General features: G+C 37.8%; 1 protein-coding gene and 2 long non-coding RNA genes across 4 annotated transcripts; all 3 read left to right on the top strand.

Annotated features, from left to right (window-relative positions):
• Positions 1–308: 308 nt before the first annotated feature.
• LOC149034575 (uncharacterized) lies at positions 309–13286 on the top strand. Its single transcript, XR_016183050.1, has 3 exons — positions 309–659; positions 10545–10670; positions 11562–13286. It is a non-coding gene; the product is annotated as an uncharacterized LOC149034575 (long non-coding RNA).
• LOC149034577 (uncharacterized) lies at positions 1260–3718 on the top strand. The gene is made up of 2 exons (XM_089194290.1): positions 1260–1760; positions 2003–3718. Exons 1-2 carry the CDS (start codon positions 1397–1399, stop codon positions 3166–3168), a joined length of 1530 nt encoding a protein of 509 aa, XP_089050416.1. The 5' UTR covers positions 1260–1396; the 3' UTR covers positions 3169–3718.
• Positions 5792–7190, top strand: LOC149034576 (uncharacterized). Of its 2 annotated transcripts, XR_016183053.1 has the most exons (3): positions 5792–6055; positions 6530–6620; positions 6880–7190. It is a non-coding gene; the product is annotated as an uncharacterized LOC149034576 (long non-coding RNA). The 2 variants fall into 2 exon arrangements; XR_016183051.1 differs by lacking the exon at positions 6530–6620 and having other exon boundaries at positions 5804–6055.
• Positions 13287–13854: the final 568 nt, after the last annotated feature.

The raw sequence follows: 13854 nt of genomic DNA, 5'->3' as shown, positions 1-13854 counted from the left end.
ATTATCAGCGGTATATCGCACTCCGGAACAACAGAATATCAAGAGAATTCAATATGGCGGCGATCATGGCTCGATCAGCAAAGAGTGTTTCGTACCATGACTTATACAATTTGAGCATCGCAGATCTTCTATTTGATGAAAAGAAAAAGAAAAGAAGATCTGCAAATAAATTTTTGGGATTTTTCGAGGCAGAGCGATGACATGATGTCAGAATTTTGATTTGCTTTAATTTAATTTTCGCGCTAAGACTACTGAATTTGCATTCAATGCCTGGCATATTTTTATTCCGAAAAGGACCTGAGAACTAATTTATTTCCCTGGAAGAACATAAACAAATATGGCCGACGATTCGAAGATCGGCATTGCTCGTGTTTAACTATTTCAGTCATAGTTTTTAACATGGCGTCTCGTCACTTACTCAACATGGAAAATAAGGGATATCCTGGCGCGTTGGGAAGTTTTTTGATGGGAGGAAATGGCAATTTTACAGGATATTTGGACGCTTCGAACTCTGTAGCAGTCAATTCGATCGAGTGCAGTTGACTTTATTGATGTACTTTCCTGTAATAGGCGAGTGTTTGGGATGGAGAACGACGGATTTTGAAGAACTGTATGGCGACCTAGGTCAATGTTCAATGACAAAAGAACTGGCTCGGAAAGTAAGTGGTTTTTATTTATTGAGTCCCTGTGAGGTTTGATGAATAGTAGAACCAGTACTGAATATGTCTCGATCGAGAGCAGACGGGACCATGAGCTCCTGATTGTTATATTTTAGAAATTTTTACAAATTTCCATACGGTTTCTTATATTATTTGGACGCCATTATAGACGAAATGCGCAAGCGCGGCCGCCATCTTGTCCAATATTTCTGCCGATGTGTATCTAGTCTTGAAGTCGTTCTCTATAAGTCTGATGTATGTTTCAGTGGTGTTGTTGTCCTTACGTGTGACGGCGGCTTGGTAGATTAGAGAGGATTGGAGGCAGTTTCCGTTAAGGGGGGATTCTACCTGAAATTAGCTCAAAATATTGTTTTTTTGTTTTCTTCAGAAATGCGAGGTTCAACTATTCGACTTTACACTGACGATCGTTTTTACCGAAAAATTTTAAAATATAAATGAGAAATTACGTTAGAAAAGAAGAGGTATCTAAATAGAAATCTCGTTTCCATGGCAACCAAAACAGCATTTTTTGTTTCTTACTTGTTTACCAGCCTGTTTGGAGCTCAAAATATGTCAAACAAGCCCGAAACGCCCCTTAGAATCCTTGTGCTATCTTACATGAAGGGGAAAATAAGAAATTGAAAGAGTAACACTGGAGACGAGTGAGAGATTTTTGTGTGAAAGTTGTCACAGTGTATTGCGAAATATTGAACTCCTTTTGTCTCTTTTGTGCTGGAATGACTGGAAAGAAGAAAAGAACCGTTTACAGGAAAACTAGGAAAAGAAAGGGGCATGGAGGAGATCGTAAAAAAGCGCAATTACTGAAGAAAAGCGGTTGCAACAGGAAGAGTGAACCAAACGAACCGACCCCAGGAACTTCGCACGATCAGTCTGATCTGTCAGATTTTGGCGAAGAAAGCGATCAGCTTCCTAGTTCTTCAAGGAAGAAGATGAGATTCCAGAGCTCAGAAGATGAGTCTTCTTCAAGTTCTGATGAAAACAAAAAAGTTTTCGAGGTAGCTGAGGTAGAAAAAGGATACAGGCTCGTTGATCTAAAGAGCTTCTCTTCTGTGCTCTCAACTTTACACAAATGCGAAGAAGGTGAGAAAAATATCACACATCATAAATATGCTTTTCAGCCCCTTGAACCTAAAGAAAAACGATAGTTAGAATTATTTGCAGAAAAGGAGTTTTATTATTGTTTAATCATTTTTTCTGATCTTTCTTCACTGCAACACTTGTACACATTTATGGAGGTGTGAACTAATGCTCCAACATTGTGGTTCTGTTTGGTTCAGTAACTATAGCTAATAGCATCCTTTTCCGTCATGTTTTTAATATAGGAGACCTTACTATTGAAGAAAATACCGCTAGCCGTTATGGACTGATGTCAGATCTCTCCATTCACTGCAATTCTTGTGATGAAAGTACTCCTTGGCAGACATCACCCAACCTTGCCAAGAAAGGCAAATCATTTGATGTCAACCGGAGAGCTGTCTACCACTCAATAGAAACTGGAAGTGGCTACGACGGACTCTCTTCTTTCTGTGCGATAATGAACATGCCTTGTTTGTCAAGAGCTGCTTACTACAAGCAAGTTGATGTAATTTTGGAAGCACTGGAAAGTGAAGCAAAAGAAGAACTAAAAGGTGCAGGCCAAAGGCTCCGAAAGCTAATCATGGAGGAAAATGGCATCTCAGACAGCACCACAATAATTGATGCTGCTGTTAGCTTTGATGGCACTTGGGCCAAAAGAGGTTTCACATCACTAACAGGTGTTGTTTTCGTCATCTCAATTGACACAGGAGAAGTTTTAGACTATCACGTGATGTCTAAATCTTGCCGTAAGTGCTCCCTAAAGAACTCACAATGTGAAGGGAATGTGGAAGAGTTTGAAGAATGGAGGAGGGAGCATGTTGCATCTGGAGATTGTGACATCAACTTCGAAGGAAGTTCACCTGCTATGGAAGCAGAAGGAGCTTCTGTTCTTTGGAATAGATCCATCGAACTTCATAACATGAGGTACAAATGGATGGTGTCAGACGGGGACAGTAAGGCCTTTAACACTGTTCAACATGCCTATGATGACTGTGAAGTTATTAAACTGGATTGTGTAGGCCATGTGCAGAAAAGGATGGGCAAAGAAAGATGTGTACGAGGAAAAACCCAGAACCCAAATGAAAGCATCAACGCAATGGTTTGGGTCCGGTGTCCCAAACATAAACACCATGGAGTGAAAGTTGTCCGGTGTGCTGCTGCGTCTGCAGTCTGCCACTTCCACAGAGGTGCAGAAAGCAGAGAAAGATTGATGGAAAGGCTTTCAATTCCTGGAGGTGCATTTACTGAGGATGCATTTCGACTAAGAGATAATTCAAGGCTTCGGAAAGCTGATAAGCAGGCAACGGCCAAGGAGAAGAAGCGCCGGCAGGGATTGCAGCTTATCCGTACTCAAAGAGAAGCGGCTCTTCGTGAAAAAGAAGATGTTTCATATGAAGCTGGGGCATTCTAACTCTTGCTCTTGCCTATCCTAATTATATTTGAACTTATGGCTACTCATTGACTTCATAATTTGAATACAGGAGGTGTTTAATTTTAAAATCTTGTAACTTTAGGCCTTTTTTTCTCAAAACGTATTTTTTAATACTTGAGAAAAGATTACTCAAGAAGTATGAGAGCTATGGACCTGAAATTTTTAGGGATTGCTGATCTAATTGAGTTATTTGGGATGAGTGAAGGAAAATGCCATAGAGGTCTTTCAAAAGAAATGATTAAACAAATAGTGATCATGTGTTAGATGTGTAACTTGACACCAGTGCTGTGATGTCAAATTTAAAAAATTCTTGAAATCCTTCACTCATCCCAACAAGTATTCAATATTCTTTAGAATAACAGCAAAATATTGGTATTTCATTGAAACAGTTTCTAACAATCTTTACTCAAGTACATATAGGTGAGACACTACAAGTTGTTAATTGAAATGACCGGTGTCAGGTTACATTTGCTGCAGGTGTGACATAACACCTTTTTTTGAAAAATATAGTTCATAAGCTTTCCAGTGATATATAGTTTTAGATAGTTGTGACCAAAACTTAAATTCCTACAATTATTTGAAAAAATGCACTTTTTTTAGGTAGAATCCCCCCTTAAGTGGAAATGTGTTCTTCTGTTGGCAGTTGCAAGTTTTGGTGTCTTTTGGTGTTAGCTGCGGTGTCTTTGATGTGTTTGGATGAATTTAGAATGCGTTTGTTGTGGCTGTCGATGATCTGTTTGGTGTTATTCATGCAGCTGTAACTGATCTTGATTGTGTTATGATTAAAGATTTTTCTAAGTTTGTGGTCTTTCGGGGTGTGCTTGTCTACTAGGGCAAGGAACTGTGTCCGATATTGGTGCTGACGTTTTTGCTGAATGGGGGGTTGTACCAGAGTATGTTGTTCCGTTGTCTGTTTTTTCGTTTGTTAGTCGTAGGTGGTTCATAGTGTAGAGTGTACCTGTATCCGCATTCGTTGAGTGCTTTTTTTATAACAAAGGTCTACTTTAAAGGCATAGCCTTTTCATATGCCTTTAAAGTTGACCTTTGTTATAAAACGGTCAAAAAGATACATTGTACAATTAATTCAAGGGCTTATCACGAATGAGAAGGAGGAGGGACGGCATTCTAGCTGTATCAGTGTGAACTTTAGATTTTCGAAGAAAGCAAAGCGATATGACTTTTTGGCTATATCCTGGTGTACCGATTAACCAAAATATGTCCTGGTGTGCTGAAACTTGCGTGACATCGGTCAATTGAATAATAGTGTGACAGCTAGACAATTCGATAAATAATGAATGCTTTGATAATAAAATTGGTTCATTGTTGGATTATTTGGGTTATTTTAGCCGTTTGGATCTTTTGGATCACTCGGGCCAGTTGGGTCACTTGGGTCAGTTGGGTCACATGGGCCAGTTGGGTTATCAGTTAAAATATCGCTAAAATACAAATGCTGACCTAGGTGCCTGTTAGTTCATTCTAGCTTTTCCTGCCATCAAAGAAGCTGCTTACAAAAATTACATAATTAGTTTTTCGATATTCAGTATATCATAGACACTCAGAGTAATGTTACATCTACCATGGAACTGTAATCTCAGCTGGGCCAAATTATTCTTTCTAGTGAGGAAGTTGTACCTCAACGCCTTTGTCAATGGCTGACGGCGTTTGCTTGTAGCAATGGCACAATGAGCAAGATGCTACTTTCCCTGGTGAAAATCTTTCAAGGATCTTTAAGGATCTTACAAGATCTTCATGAGGACCTTTGAGGATCCTCTTGAGGATCCTCATGAGGATCTTCAAAATTCTTGTTAAGATCTTCAAGGATCCTTCATTTTCTTGTCAAGATCTTTAAGGATCTTTCGTTTTCTTGCCAAGATCTTCAAGGATCTTTCATTTTCTTGCCAAGATCTTCAAGGATCTTTCATTATCTTGCCAAGATCTTCAAGGATCTTTCATTTTCTTGCCAAGATCTTCAAGGATCTTTCATTTTCTTGCCAAGATCTTCAAGGATCTTTCCTTTTCTTGCCAAGATCTTCAAGGATCTTTCATTTTCTTGCCAAGATCTTCAAGGATCTTTCATTTTCTTGCCAAGATCTTCAAGGATCTTTCATTTTCTTGCCAAGATCTTCAAGGATCTTTCATTTTCTTGCCAAGATCTTTGAGGATCTTTGACTTTCTTGACAAGATCTTTAAGGATCTTTCATTTTCCTGTCAAGATCCTTGAAGATCTTGTCTGGATCTTCAAAGATCTTTACATGAACTTTGAAGATCCTTTAAAGATCTTTGAAAATTCTTTGAGGATCTTCCAAATTCTTGTTAAGATCTTTGAGGATCTCTCATTTTCTTGCCAAGATCTTCAAGGATCTTTTTGAAAATTTTGAAGATCCTTAAAGATCTTGGAAAGAAAATAAAAGACCCTTAAAGGGCATGTAAACCCAAAAATACATGTTTTTCTTATACTATGTAAAAAGTGGCGTAGAAAACGAATTTGAAATTAGTTTTGTCCAATTCGACTTATTTTAGGAGAAAATCGGCATTATCAACTGAAATTCCATTTCCGGTAAAAACAATAGCGAGAAGTCGTGACGTAAGCGGTGGAACCAAAATATTGCGCAACACATATTCCCCAGTAGAACTGGTGTGGGAGTTCGTGTAAGTAGTGGTAGTTCGGAAGATGTTTTTTCAGAAGGTAGCGACTCGAATGCCTTAAGCTTAGTACATGACAGCGCTGGGGATAATCCAGAATCTTTAGGAGAGTCTGGGCCACGTCCTTGACAATATGAGCCGCGTAGGGTTCACCGAAGCGATCCGCACGAAGACAGTACAGAACATGTCGACAGCGATGCGACAGTCTCGGAAACTCAGACTGGTATTTAATTTACTTTGTGATTTATTTGTATTTAACATGAAAATGCAATACAGCGAGGGTACAATCTAAAGGAATGCAACAGAATTTTTTTAAACTTGAGCTTCTGAGAGTGTTTTATATAAAATTATCAAAGGTGCGAGTGTGGAACTTGTCAACCAATGCCGAAAACTCATGAAAGTGTTTGTTGTACGGAAATCGGGCAATTGTGGCAAAATGGCCTGAAACCCAGATAAGTTGTATCACTGAGCATCCCGGTTTTCAGTCAATTTGCCTCGATTTCTGGGTGCTGGAGACGGCCAAGTACGCTTACAGGCAGCAGTAAAGCACAGATAATCACACCAGAAACGACTAAGCTAAATATTTTCTGTTTCATCTGTTTTGTTACATTTTGAGATCGATTTACTTGAGTTGTTTCTGCCATTGATTTAATAATACAATACTAGAGCTAGTTGTTTTTCGCTTCTTTCCTGGCAGGAAATTTCGCTAAATTGCCTACAGATAGCTTGTTCGTTGGTGTTGGGGATATCTCAGCAGACACTTTAGGGTCGCTGTGCTATCTTGTGCGGTAACAATATCCTTCATCTCAGAAGCATTTCCATCGATAAAACAAGTTGTATCATGTGCATTTCCTTGTGTGGCCTTCATAATTATCCAACCCTGTTTGTGTTTGCTTCGATTTGCATTATTGAAAAGATAGTTTTGCAAGCTGAAATCAGGATCTTTTAAGTTGTACTCAAAATGATGAATATTGTCCTACTGACCTTTGAATGTATTTTCACTGCTGTGAAAACCGTGACACAAATTCTTCTGCTGTTTCTCTGCAGGGTTTCTCAAAGGAAGCACTAAGTGGGGCTGGCATGGATTTTCTTATAGAACATAAGGGTTGATTATGGGATCCTGTATAGAATTCTTTGTATAGAACCGACAAAATTCCAGATCACGTTATAACACACTGATATCAACGAATTCTCTTTCTTTGATACGTGTTTCGACAGGCAAAGGTTCAGACATGTCAGTGTCTTTTACGGGCTCAGCGCTGGCTCCCAAACAACTGACTTCCCCATAATCTTTCATTAAATGAGAAAAAAGATGTTTTTAGAGAACCAATAAAGCTATTGTTGTTTAATTAACGAAACGTTCTCATGTAAATCGATTTTGTACTTTCTCTGTTGACCTCTAACTTTTGAAGAGCTCAACTTCTTTCTCAGTTTGGTCAGCCACTTCCGAATCCTCGTCGTCTGCCGACTGTATGGGTCGTTTTTCGTCTTCCGAATAATTTGCGTCTGGTGAGGCCTGAATCGTCGGTACAGCACCAGGAATAAAAATGACTGCTACAAACAACAGAACGTTCGAACGGCTCGACGAAATCGGCTATTTTCACTTGAACAAATTTCACAAATTGTCGCTTCAAATTTGCGTCATTTGGAAATATTTGCATTGTATGCCCAGTTTTGTTTGAATCAGTACAAAACTGGACGGCTCAACGCTTCACCATTACGAAAAAATTGATTATATTGAAGCAAACTGTACGTAAAAAAATCATGACGAGACCAGCAAACAACGGCTGTAGAAAAGACTCCTTCGTGCCTCACGCGATTATAAAACGAGACTTTGGAGGATCCACCCGTGACGTCACAGGAAAGATGGCGCCATTCAAGATGGCGAATGTTTCGAATTTGGAAGAGCTTTTACAAAGTGAAAATGGACTTTTGAGAAAAAACGAATGGTACCTTTGGTGTACTTGATATATTTACTAAACATCCATGTGAAAAGAAAATGAACGTTTTTTGGGTTTACATGCCCTTTAAAGATCTTGGCAATAAATTGAAAGATCTTTTGAAGATCTTAGCAAGAATGTTATAGAACCTTTGAAATTTTGACAAGAAAATAAGCATACTTAAATCCTCATACTAAGTTAAAAAGAAAAATTGAACCAAACATAAAAAAATGAAGATAAAACTTTTTTTTATTGCTAAACAAGAATTACCCATCCTCTTCTAGTAGGACTACTTCTACACTATTTCTGTTCAGACTTTAGGTTAGTACTAAGATTTTCATTTTCCAAAAAATCTGGCAACAGTCCAGCTCAAAGATAAGAAGACCAAAATATATGTGTTAAACTTGTCTAGGACTAGACTATGACCAGACTCAGACTACTCTTACAGAGGGGGTAAACATGAAAAAAAGGCAAACAAGAGTACTTCAATGACTATATTTCTGAACCATATTAACCTATATACCAAAGGAAAGCTTAGGAATCACACATACTGAATATAACTAATATGTTGCCCTAAACTAATTTGTTATTTGACATCAGATCAATTTGTCCACCACATGGTGTGAAAAACCTAGGTATACTTGAGAAAAGATAACTGCACAAAGACTGCATGAAATCAAGTGTTTTTAGTATCAAAACAAAGTACTAGGGTCGTTCTTTTGGATGAGCTGAGGAACTTTTGGAGTCGTTTATATTATGGGCACAGTGCCCGTTCAAAGTTCACCGAGATTATTAGGTGAGTTATTCCACAATATCTTACTTAAAATTCAGCTTATAGAGAAACTGTCAGCTTATCCAACTCAACTCAGTAAGAGGATACAGCCCTGAAAACTTCAGATTAATTGAACTAATACATCCTGAGGTACAAAATAAGTGTTTTCGGGAATTCATATGACAACCTCTAAAAGAGCTTTTTAAGTTGGTTACACAGAACCAAGTAAATTCACACCTTCTTCAGAAACATGTCCTTCAGTGAGCGTCGAGGAGAATCTCTCTAGATCGACAAGCCTGTATCCTTGTCCCTGTAACACATCATTTGCATCCTCACTCTCCAAGAGCTCAGAGTAAGAATCATTAGGCGAGGATGGCATCTTCATTTTCTTTCCAGAAGTACCAATGAATTCTTTTCATTCAGCCCCAGAGTCAGAGCAATCGCGAGACCTGCTTGGAGTTTGATTGACGATTTCGGTTGTTTCTGTCTCTCTTTTCGCTTGTTTCTGAACTCCAGAAAACGCCTTTCCTTTACTTTTATTTCTGTGTACATTTTCCCTTTAGTTCCGACCATTGTCGATGATATTTGCCGTAACAACGAGCTTCTTATGTTTTTATGCGACCGTTAAAAATCTCGGCGCGTATAAATTCCTATCCCATAATGCAAAACCTTATTTGTTGTCATGTAAGTAGTCACAAAGTTTCCCGAAAGCCTCGAGCATGGCGTTCCTATGCGGTAACCTTCATTAGTCACTCATAATTGCACAATAATTTTCTGCGAAAATTCCTTGTTGTGTTTAAATTATAAAACAGTGAGCCCTCAATTTACAATTTTGTTATGTTTGAAATTACTTGAGGATTTCAAAGGAACCTAATTCATAATGCAGAGATGTGGTAGAGATCTTGACAAAGTTGCCTTTGAGATCCACATCAAATTCAAAAAGGATCCTTACAAAGAGCTGTACAAAATCATGAAATGAATCTTTTAAAGATATTTGGAAGATCCTTTTCAATTCCTTGAGGATCTTGAAGGATTGTAGAACAGATCATGCAAAGATCTTGACTAGGATCCTTGTAACTCCTAATCAAATTCTGAAGGATCTTAGCAAAGATCTTAGCAGGATCCCTAAAAGGTTCTTTTGAAGGTCTTTAAAAGATCCTCATTAAATCCTTGAAGATCCTGAAGGATCCTTGAAAAGATCCTGCAAAGATCTTGACTTAAGGATCCTTGTAAGATCCTGATCAAATTCCTAGGGATCCTGGCAAAGATCTTTACAGGATCCTTGAAAGGATCTTTTGTAGGTCATTAAAAGATCCTCATTAAATCCTTGAGGATCTTGAAGGATCCTTGAAAAGATCTTGCAAAGATCTTGAGTAGGATCCTTGTAAGATCCTGATCAAATCCTTAAGGATCCTTGCAAAGATCTTAATAGGATCCTTGAAAGGATCTTTGGAAGGTCTTTAAAAGATCCTCATTAAATCCTTGAGGATCTTGAAAGATCCTCAAAAAGATCCTTCAAAGATCTTGACTAGGATCCTTGCAAGATCCTGATTAAATCCTTAAGGATCCTTACAAAGATCTTGAAAGGATCCTTGAAAGGATCTTTTGAGGGTCTTTGAAAGATCCTTGCTAAATCCTTGAGGATCTTGAAGGATCCTTGAAAAGAACTTTGCGAGGATCCTTATGAGGATCTTTGTAATATTCTTTGAGGATCTTTATCAAATCCTTGAGGATCTTAACAAACGTTTTTGCTTACAAAGATCTTTGAGGATCTTTTACAGATCCTTTAAAGATCTTTTAAAGATCCTTGTCCTTAAGGATCTTTGGCAGGTCTTTGTCAATCCTTGAAGATCCTCAAAGATCCTGTGAGGTTTTTCACCAGGGTTGTTCAGCTCTGTTGTCTCCGAGCTCTTTGCTCAGTCAGACAACACTGAAGCCTTTTGGTTCCTACGAGAAGAAGGCAAACCTTCATCTGATCGCCACTGCCCCTTCTGGAACAGGGAAAACACCAGCGTGCCAGAAAGGATGCATGGAGCCAATCGTGGGCCATGTCGAGGAGAAAATACAGACCAGCATTGTGATTGATGAAACATCATCAAGCGGCCTATTTAACCATTTCCTGGGAGGTTAGTTTTTATTAGACATTGACAGGAGCTCCTAACATTGATTATTATCTTTTGAGTGTAGTAAGCTTCAGCTAATATTATAAGACTTAATGTATCACTGAAGGAAAAAATTCCTGATAAATAATTTAATTAACAGATTTCACAGATTTTTTCATTGCAAAAATTGTAGATTTGTCTTTTGGTTATGCAACTGAATTTGAGAAATTTTCTTTAACCCTTTAACCCCTATGAGTGACTAGCATTTAATTTCTCCTCACAATATCATTCCTGAATCACATGAAGATCATGAGAAAAAAGGAATTGATCACTAAGTAAAGAAGCTCTTGACTGTTAAACAAATTGTCTCTGTCAACACCATATATAATGTATTAAGAACAGTGTGGAGAATATTCCCATCAATGCTACGGTGTAAAGGATTAAATGATTCTCTAGAAGGACTACTGATCTTGTGCCCTCCATTCTTGGGGCAAGGGTGAGGGGCTCCCATGTGAAACAGACAGAGTTACTTACTGAAAATATTGAGTTAAACCCCTAAAGGAGACCAATGTGGACTTGGCTCAGATGTAAATATGTAAAATGCCATATATTTTTTTTCCATTTCTTTGCGTGTCCCCCATAGGGTCTTTAATATGTTGGCATTTTTCCTGGAAACACCCTAAGCAAGCCCAAACATCTGAAATTTACACTCCAAAGCAAGACAATGAACACCTTTGTCTGTTTTGTATGGGGGTTCCCCTGGGCCTTTCATTCTGCAATTGAGGGTAAGTGGGTAGAAATTGTGGGTAGTATTAGAAATAATTTCAGCTCTAATTTACAATCAGTTGTCCAGGAAAACATATGTTAATCACAATGTATGATAGAATATAACCAATTCAGTACATTTTATTGCAGCATCCACAGTGCCAATCCTTTGTGTGGATGAGGCATACTCTCTCCTACAAAGACTAATATATCAGGGGAAATCAACATCACAGACAAGCCTCTCATTGGAACGCCTGTGTAAATGTTACGATGGAGATTTTTGATACGTACTAAAAGGGACAAAAGACAAGCGAGTCGGAGTAACTTCAGCTAAACCAGCCTGCCTTGCTTTCACCACCCCTCAGCAGTTCCTGGAGTCAGTTTGGCCAAAAATTGTAGCCTCAAAAAATGGGCTGGCAGAGAGGTTGCTGTTTTTTTATCAAAGAAGATCAGAAGATCTTGACCTGGAAGCCATGGTAGAAAACTCTGACTCCCTGGACAAGTTTTCTGTCAAATCTCTTGGCAATGTACTTGAAAAGATATATGTAGAACATAACACAACCCCAGCACTGAAGTACAGATTGACTGCCACTGCTAAGGAAGTTTTCTTTAAGTTCAGCAAGCCTAATGAAGATGACAGCCAGGGTGCAGTTGCCAGTCCAAGTATTTCCTCAGGTTCAAAGAAATATAAAAACACTTTACGTGTTGCTTTAAATATGCATGTCCTTTATCACTGGCTAATCAGAGCACTTGCCTTAGAGTCAGGGACAACACCCACAACAATAACAGCAGAAACCATACAAATGGCAATAACTTTCACAGATACTCTTGAGACCATGAAGGGAATCTCAGAGCTGGCGAGTTTAATATAACAATAACGATAATAATAATTATTATAATTGTCATTATTATAATAATCTATTATGGTGACACGCATGGAAAGGAAATGACCATATCCTGGACAATGGGGGCATTTCTTTGTTCTAACACCATCACATTTACTCTACATCGGTAGATTTTAAATTACTCCTGATGAACAATGCAAGACTTCCATGACATTCGCAACCAAAAGATTAAATGAAAAAAAGTGCAGTTTGATTGAGAGAAGATTTTGTTAATTTTGAATGGGTAGTTATTTGTAGCCATTTCTGCAGGTCAGGAATGATTAAGGAAACCACTTCTACACATTTTTTGACGGTGAAAAAAAAAACATGCGCATTCCATATATGTTGTGGTTCAAATTTATCTTTGGTTGAATATTTTTCAATCAAGTTTGATTTTTTATTCCAAACCAATTGAAAAAAGAACAAAAAAATTCAAACCACAAGATACATGGTTTGCATTATGCACTCAATATTTAGTGGACCATGACATAAAAACTTTATGGTTTATTTTAATTTGAGCCAAATGGGTTTGTTTTACAGTCTTGCCGTCTGCAGAAAGATGGTATATAAAAATCAATGTAGTTTGCATTCCTTTTAAATTTGTTAAATTAGTATATTTTGATGTGACATTTCAAAAAATGAATGCCCAAAGAAAATAATTACATAACTGAATTAACTAAATTCCTTGGATGGTAAAGAAGGAACATGTGGTAAATCATTATATTTTTGTTGTCTCCTGACTGCATTAGATGTACATAACATAGCAAATCGGATACATAATTAATTTTTTGACATAGGTGTATTAAAATTTATCTTAATCACAAATTGAGACAAAAGTAATATTATTGTGGAGTAAGATAGTTTATAAAATTTCTTTAGTTCATGGTTCTTTCATATTGTATTAGTATACTTCAATGTCATATTTCAAAAACTGAGCACCCAAAGAAAATAATTACATTACTGAATTAATAATAAAAGTTCCCGTTTATTTCAATCACATGCACTTTGTTATATTTACTGAAACAATTGCCCAGATTAAGTTGGGGGTGATGGTGGGTGGTGGGGGAAGATGTTGAAGTTTCCATTTGACTGGCTTGTAGAACCCTATTTCTAATGATTACTAATACTGATTCCCTGCCAATTAGTTTAAAAAAAACTAAATTTGGCTAACATTAGGTGGTACTTACAGTATCCAAAAGAGTCTGTCCAATCAGAACCAGTTCAGTTCAACCTGCTTTTTGTAAAGCGCTTCAAAGCCTTCAGCCACTTTCTTGATGCTTTGGAGTTTCCCATCTATTTGCTTGGCTTTCTTTGGTTGCAAGGGACTCCCAAGATTTTTTTGAAATGTCATGAAGTTTGGAGTAGTATTCATACACTCTTGAAGGTTCAATGCTTAAACCTTCAAAGATGCGAAGTTCACAAGACAGTCTAATGTAAGACTTTCAATCTCGGACCATCCAGATACTGGAGTTAAACCTTGACTCGTCAGATAATCAAGACTGGAGATGCCCTCTGACCTCTTGTAGTTTTTGCTTGGGTCGGTACCTTGAAGTTGTTAC

This window comes from Pocillopora damicornis, chromosome 14, assembly GCF_964200805.1.
Source record: "Pocillopora damicornis chromosome 14, jaPocDami1.2, whole genome shotgun sequence".
NCBI classification, from domain to species: domain Eukaryota; kingdom Metazoa; phylum Cnidaria; class Anthozoa; order Scleractinia; family Pocilloporidae; genus Pocillopora; species Pocillopora damicornis.
Note: the sequence above shows the minus strand (reverse complement) of the source record. Positions and strands in the feature narration are given on the sequence as shown.

Coding starts and splice junctions, on each gene's coding strand:
- LOC149034577 (XM_089194290.1), top strand. CDS start 1,397: ATGACTGGAAAGAAGAAAAGAACCGTTTACAGGAAAACTAGGAAAAGA. Junction 1,761..2,002: donor TTTACACAAATGCGAAGAAG/GTGAGAAAAATA, acceptor TTTTTAATATAG/GAGACCTTACTATTGAAGAA.